This window comes from Ornithorhynchus anatinus, chromosome 10 (assembly GCF_004115215.2).
Source record: "Ornithorhynchus anatinus isolate Pmale09 chromosome 10, mOrnAna1.pri.v4, whole genome shotgun sequence".
NCBI lineage: Eukaryota > Metazoa > Chordata > Mammalia > Monotremata > Ornithorhynchidae > Ornithorhynchus > Ornithorhynchus anatinus.
In genome coordinates this window covers 13784069-13791570 of record NC_041737.1, presented here as the reverse complement: position 1 = coordinate 13791570, position 7502 = coordinate 13784069, and the positions used below count along the sequence as shown (strand labels likewise).

General features: G+C 42.8%; 1 protein-coding gene across 3 annotated transcripts in view; it reads right to left on the bottom strand.

Annotated features, from left to right (window-relative positions):
- Positions 1 to 321: 321 nt before the first annotated feature.
- CLYBL (citramalyl-CoA lyase) overlaps positions 322 to 7502 on the bottom strand; it is a 95702-nt gene continuing 88521 nt past the window's right edge. Inside the window, exons 8-9 of one of the 3 annotated variants that reach the window (XM_007671996.3) lie at positions 2078 to 2197; positions 322 to 823 (exon numbers count right to left, since the gene is read on the bottom strand). In XM_007671996.3, coding sequence (XP_007670186.1) covers positions 2102 to 2197 — 96 coding nt within the window. In that variant the 3' untranslated portion in view covers positions 322 to 823; positions 2078 to 2101. Of the gene's footprint in view, positions 824 to 1005; positions 1402 to 1597; positions 2198 to 7502 lie in introns of those variants that run through there. The other 2 variants (XM_007671990.2, XM_007671981.2) reach the window with 2 other exon arrangements.

The following is a 7502-nucleotide window of genomic DNA, read 5'->3' as shown; positions in this document are numbered from 1 at the left end:
CTACTTCCTGTGGGGAAATCCAGGCCCCGCCCAACGTTTTTCTCTTTCTTTCAATCAGAGTTCATACTTCTGCCTAGACGATGCCTAGAGCAGAAGCTGTTGGGTAGTTATGACTCTAGATGTGAGTGTGGGTGAGCGTGTGAGTGTGAGTGGGTGCTTCTGTGGGTTTGAATGTGTGGGAAGAGAGGGTGTGTGTGTACATGCGTGTTTGTGTGTGTGTCTGAGTCTGGCTCATCTCTAGACTGTAAGCTCGTTGTGGGCAAGGACTGTGTTTATTGTTATATTGTACTATCCCAAGAGCTTAGAAGGGTGATTTGCACGAAGTAAGTGCTCAATAAATACGATTGAATGAATGAATGGATCTGATGGACTGGATCCCAGTCTCTTTGACCCAGTCATTAAAGCAGTTCTGGCTGCTCGCATCCCCAGGCTGCAGCTGTCAATCAGGCAGATTTTCGAGGGGTGTAGGAGGCTCCTTAGAGGGCAAATTCCAGCATCCGATCCTCCTTGGGTCATGGCCCCACCCTATCAGTGCTTAGCCTCTCTGGGCTGCTTGGCCTTCAGGTGTCTTGAAGGAACTCGCCAGATAATGAATCAAGAAAAAAACCAATCCGTCGATTCCATGGGTCAGGGTAGGTACGGCCTGGGAGCAAGGGACTTCAGGTCTCTTGACGGGTGTTTCTCCTCCTGCCTATTCTGCAGCTTCAAGGCGAATCTCGTTTGAACCAGGAGCATTCTTGAGGGTGATCTGGGGAAAGAGCCGTCCTAGGGGGAGAAGCTGGGGAGAGGTGCTTATTTCCATGTAGGAAAGAAAGCGAAGGAGCTGGTGAAAAATGAACGAAAAAACAAATGTTTTCTATTTACAAATTTAAATAAACAGAACAGCCTTCCCTGCGGTGTTTTGTCTGAGTGTAGCAGCATTGCTGCTGTGTAGGTCATGAAAAGGTTGGTGCAGAGTTTAAAACTTCCCATTCTGTTAATTTCTTAAAGAACAGTCGTTCAGAGTCTGAACACAAAAGCTCATGATTTAATGAGGAACAGAAACAAAATCTCTGATTGTTGGTGTTTCAAACTTCATTGGAGTCCTCTGGCAACCACAAGCTGATCCTCTGCAGTTTCAATACCCTTTAGCCTTCAACATAAGAGTACATGCTGAATAGAGAACAATGGCTGGTTGTTATGTTTATTTACCCTTACTACAAGCCGGGTTAACCTCTTCAAAACAGCTTTACTAAGCCCGTTAACCACATAGTCCAGATGACCTGTAGCAGTATATCTAATGTGATGCAAATCTGACTTGAGACCATATGCACAAGTTCTGCTGCATTGTGTCTTCTAAAACTCTACAAGTTTATGGCTGAAGGAGTCCTAGCCCCGCTCTACGTTTACAGGGGACAGGGGCTGAGCAGTTAAACAAGGACATAATGAGAGAGAGAGAAAAAAAGAGAGAGAGAGAGAGAGAGCACATCAACAAAAGCTTGCATTTCCCAGTTGATTTTAAAATTACTGGCCCCTGTTGGTCCCCAAAGACAGAGGAACCCAATTTTTAGTCCACATTTTCAGATGAGCTCTTTGGAGGCAAAAATGCAGCTGGTCAGATTTTTCAAGTCTCCTTGATTATTTTATTTCATTATTATGGAAGTGGATACAACTCTCTTGGAACACATATGACAGGCAAAGCCCTAGCCCAAGACATCTTTACCACCTCCCTCAGGCAAATCGACAATAAGGCCCAACAATTCCAATCAGAGGAAAGGTAGGGGCGATTTCGGCAATGAGGTTCAATTCTGGCAATGACGCTTCGTAATTCAAATATTCCCTAATGCTCCATCCACCAGGGAAGTCAGAAGCCCCATGGGTGAGAGCATCTAGGAAATACCTGGGAATTGGCCAGCTGGAGGGCTAGGGAAAGGAGCCATCTTTTAGATCCCAATAGCTGGGACAACTGGAAGGTACGATAACAAAAATGATGACCCATGTGAATTAAAGGAGAATCAGGTTCAATTCTGGCATATTCAATCATTTCCCTCGGCATTTCCAATCCCTCCTGATGAAATCCACTGTACATCTGGCCCACCTGGTGAGAGCTTCATTTAAGAGATCATTTCTTCTTGATGGCTGTGGCAAGTGAAACAATGTTCTGTGCCTGCTTCAGTAACGGCATGTCTATCATACTTCCGCGGAAAGTAAAGGCTCCCTGGAAAACAGAACACAAACTTCTTGAAAGAAGGTTGGGAAATTATAGGCTTTCTCTTTACACACATTTTAAAAACAAGAACATTGGATCCCACATGAATCCCACTGATTTTTCTTACAGGGACTGTCGAAAGAGCTAACATAAATAATGAAGGCTGGCTGGATTCCCCTCCTCTCAGAGGAGAAAAGAGAAGTTTAGCGTTTGTAAGAAATTCTCCTTCTTCACCAGCATACTGTTTGGGGGATGTGAACATTTAACTCTTGATAGGAAAAAGAACCGAACTAAAAGATCAGTTTGATTTAGGGTCCCGAGGCAAAAATTTCATTGTAACATGTCCCATTACATACTTTCTTGCCTGTGCATGTTTTGGAACATCTTTACTGGTAAACATGGTAAACAATTACCCATGAAATTGTTTCATTGTTTGTGAGTTTTTCTAAAGAAAGTTCCACTGTGCTATATTAGCCTATCGAACATAGCTTCTTTCAGGCTATAAATAGCACAATTATTGATCTACAATGAGATAGGAAGTTTATGGAAAATAGAAAAAGATGCTGCTATATATCACGGAAATCAAGAGGAATGACAAGAAACTGGAATTTATGATGGTGGAACTTCATTTGACTTGTTGATAGGTATAGTTCAATTAACTGAAACTGTTGGAAATTAGTTCATGTGGGCTGAAATTCAGCTATGAACTAATCATTATTTTCTGCCTTGTTCCACGGCAGCATTTTTTGATGGTATTTGTTAACCACTTACTATGGGTCAAACACTGTTCTAAGTGCTGGGACAGACACAAGTTAGGTTGGACACAGTCCCTGTTCGGCATGGGTCTCACACTCTAAGTAGGACAGAGAGAGCAGGAGAACTGAACTGAAGTGACTTGCCCAAGGTCACACAACAAGCATTTGGCAGGGTTGGGATTACAACCCAGATCCTCTGACTCCCAGGCCCTTGCTTTTTCCACTAGGCCACGCTGCTTAAACTCATTAGTCCAAACAAAACACCCAATGACATTTCAGAGGCAGCTCTAATAATAATAATAATGATAAATAATAATTACGATTTTTTTAAGCTCTTATTATGTGCCAAGCACTGTTCTAAGTGCTGGGGTAGATACAAGGTAATCAGATTGTCCCACGTGGGGCTCACAGTCTTAATCCCCATTTTTCAGATGAGGTAACTGAAGCACAGAGAAGTTAAGTGGCTTGCTCAAGGTCACACAGCAAGCAAGTGGTGGAGCCAGGATCAGAACTCATATCCTCTGACTCATAAACCCATGCTCTTTCCACTAAGCCATGCTGCTCTGTCTCATTGCTGAAAATCCAGACTCCAAGAAGCAAGGCAGGGAAACCTCAGATTGCTTTCCAAAAATAATGACGTAGCTATTGGACTATGATGGCATTGGATGCCAGGTAGAAAACACATTCACAGAAGAGGCACCTGACTGAACAAGGAAAGGAAGGGGTCGGGTTGGAAGGAGATGAATTTTTAGAGGTCACCTAGGGATTTATTTGCTAAGAAACTGTTGGATAGAACTGTTGGAAACTTGTTAAATAGAGTGCAAGCTCATTGTGGGCAGAGAACATGTCTACCAACTCTGTTATATTGTACTTTCTTAGTACAGTGCTTAGTACGGTGCTCAGCACACAGAAAGCACTCAATAAATATGATTGATTGATGTGTCTTAACTTCTCCCAGTACATATTTTGACCAGTCACCCCAACATTTTCCAGATCCAGCACTTGAAAAGAGTGATCAGGATCCCAAAGATGTTTCTGTACCATTTTTCAATTTTTCCTGAAGTTCCTACTGTTTCCCTTTGTAGGACTTTTTGTCAGACCATACACACTCACTTTTTGGAAGGCTGAAGTATGGCTTACAAACACTTTTTGCTTTCCAGATGGCTTCATTCTGCTGTCTATCCTCTTTTTATGGTATTTATTAAGCACATAATAATCATAATAATTATTATTATGGTATTTGTTAAGCGCTATGTGTCAAACACTGTTCTAAGAGCTGGGGTAGATACAAGCTAATCAGGTTGGATGCAGTCCCTATCCTCCATGGGGCTCACAGTCTTAATCCTCATTTTACAGATTGAGGAAATGGAGGCACAGAGAAGTGAAATCACTTGCAGAAGGTCACACAGCACATAAATTATGGAAATAGGATTAAAAACTCGGGTCCTTTGACTCCCGGGCCCTATGCTCTTTCCACTAGGCCATGCTGCTTTCCTCTAAGCACTTATCTATCTTGCTGGAAGCCTGGAGGATATTCAGGAGCCTGGTGTATATGAAAAACAGAGGAACAGAGCCCATGCTGTTTTACAGGGCGAAGACTAGCTTTCTTATTGGACTAAATGATGAAGCCCAAAGGCCTCCTGGTTATTCAACTACCAAGTGGATTATTGCCCTGAAAATAGCACATCTGTCCTACTATGGCCTAAATAATAGCCGGAGAAGCCAGATGAACCCTGATGTCCAGGAAATCCAAGCGCTGCACATGGAATCGAGATGACAGTTCCGGGCATATGTCATGTTTCCTGAATCTGCATCGTTAGTTTGAGTTCCATGTGCACAACGAAACGGGATACTATTTGGAGTTTTTCAAGATAGGGAAATAATTCCACTGCTCATTCTGGGGCTTAGTTCTGCTTGATTTGCATCATCGAGCTCAAATCTGGAGACACACATGTACTTCTGCTTCTATGCTCTATAATTTCTCTTTTTCCTAGCTCTTACAGGGTCCTGGACAGAGAAAGACATTTAAAATTGGGCATGCTGATAATTTCTTTCCTGGTTTCTCTAGCCTAGAGTCTACAGGGTTTACGAAAGTTCTTTTGCCCTTGGATCTGTAATATAAACAAATGGCTAAAATATCTCTCTAAAATTTGTAAGCAAGAATTCATGAGACCTCTCTCCTTTTACGGACTTTTTTTATGTGCTACAGAATGTATCAAGAGACTGTTTACCCTTTGTGTGAAAATTTCCAACTCTCTTAATGAATTGTGCCAGTCTTAGAGGTAATTCACACTAACAGTCTCCCTCCTTAGCTTTGTGTCTAGGTGAGAGAAGTTTGAGTGCTTTTCCTGACAAAAAATCACTAATTTTTAGTGATTATTCTGAGCAGTTTGGGTGAATCACATTGAATTCTGCCTAATGCTTTTAAACAGTAACACATTCTTAGCTGCTTACAGTAGAAGACTGAGAGTAATAGTGTCTCAATGTGCTAGGGGATAAAAGTAAATATTCTTATGGCTTTTGGAGAGAGAGCTTCCTTCCAGAGTCATAGTAGGCTGGGTCAGGTTGTGCGTCTCCCTCTGCCTTCTCTCTGTCTCCTCTTCATTTTCAAAGATGGTGTCACTGGTGTTCAAATTAACACTATTTGTGCTGGTATGGCTGACTGGTGACCATCACCCCTCTGGTGCCAAGCACACACTCCAACTGGCCGCTCGGTGCTGGTATGTTTGCCCCTCGTGGTGCCTGGTAACGTCCTTGGCTTTATCTCAGTTTCATGACTCTCCCAAAGTCTTTACTCAAAAAACACTGGGTTACTCGGACTGTGGCACTTCTTGCCCAACATTGGTTGTCAGGTTACATGGCTAGAGACTGCACTTGATGCGTTTCCTCCTTTCCTCCTGCCTTGGGTCATCCCATTTTGGCTTAATTAATGTCTGTTTCCCCCTCTAGACTGTGAGTTCGTTGTGGGCAGGGAACATGTCCACCATATCTGTTGTTTTGTACTCTCCCATTGTGAGCAGGGAATATGTCTGTTATATTGTTATACTGTATTTTCCCAAGTGCTTAGTACAGTGTTCTAAACACAGTAAGTGCTCAAAAAATAAGATTGACTAACAGTGCTCTGCACACAGTAAGCGCCTAGTAAATACAATTGACTGGTTGAAGTCTCTATTTGACAGCTGTTGGGGTCCTACCATCCTGCATGCTATATGCTTGTCCAGCTCAGTAAAGCTGTAGTATAGTGATGACTGCTTTGAAACTGGTAGACGGACACAATAATAATAACAGTAATATTTGTTAAGTGCTTACTATGTGCCAAGCATTGTATGAGGCGCTGGGGTAGATTCAAGATAATCAGGTCAGATACAGTTCCTGTCCACTGGGGCTCACAGATTAAAGGGGAAGGAGAACTGCAGGGAGATCAGAATTTCTCATCTATGAGTCCCATATGGTCAGGGACTGTGTCCGACCTAATTAATTTATACCCACCCCAGCGCCTAGAGCAGTGTTTGACACATAGTAAGTGCTTAATGAATACCACAAAAAAAATTAATAAATACCATCAATTGACGGATTACTAGCCTCTCTACTTCAAGGCACCAAAAGCAGCAGGAGTCTTGTCAGGCCAGACAGCTCTTGGAAGAGCAACCTGTCATGGCTAAATCTATGGCTGCTTTTTCCTCCCTCAGCCTGAGATCTGTCACATCCCCGTAGAGTTAGAATTAGCAGGGCCCAACTGGGAAGGCTGCCATCTCTGCCTGGCCAGCGTGGGGAAGGACTGCTTGCTGGACATCCCCTGGACCAGGGTGAGGGGGAATGAAGGGGTATTGTGGCCTGGGGCAAGGAGAAAGAGGATCTAGAAGATACCCCGACCCTCAGCCCCTATCACACAATCCCCAAGATGGCTCAGGGAATGACTCCTTTCTGTTTCCAAGGTGCTTCTTTGGAAAGCCCAAAACTCTCCCGGCAGTACAGGCTCCCAAGCTCCCAGTATTTAAATATTTGTTCTTAGAGTAGTTAAAAATAAAATTGACCTTAATTTCAGAAAGTTTCTTAATTTGCCAAGTGTTCTATATCTCTGTCACCAAGCAGTGATTAATCAATTACTATGATTCACAATTGATTTCATTCCACGGCTGTGAGACTACTTGCCTGGAAAATCTGGGCTGTGGAAGTACATTTCTCTTTGCATTCTAATGAGTTTTGCAGAAAACCCAGTTAAGAACCCTAAAAATTCAAGCAAACCCCCCAGAATGTTTACTGGGCTTGTGGAACAACATTTAATTAATGAGAACCGACATGTTACTAACTGCCCTATGCTTAAACCACATGTAGAACCTGGGATAAAGCAAAATTTTCAAACTCGTTGAAATTTAGTCCCTCTCCATCATTTCTTGAAGAGTGTGAGGATTCCCTTACAAAGGGAGATCTCTTCCTGCCCATAAATCCTTCCAGAGGAAGGTAGGATATGACCTCAAATAGGAAGCTTTGCTATAAAGAAGGGAAAAGGAAGGCTTGAATTATTGGTAATTGTTCCTGCTGAAGGCTTTTCCCAATCT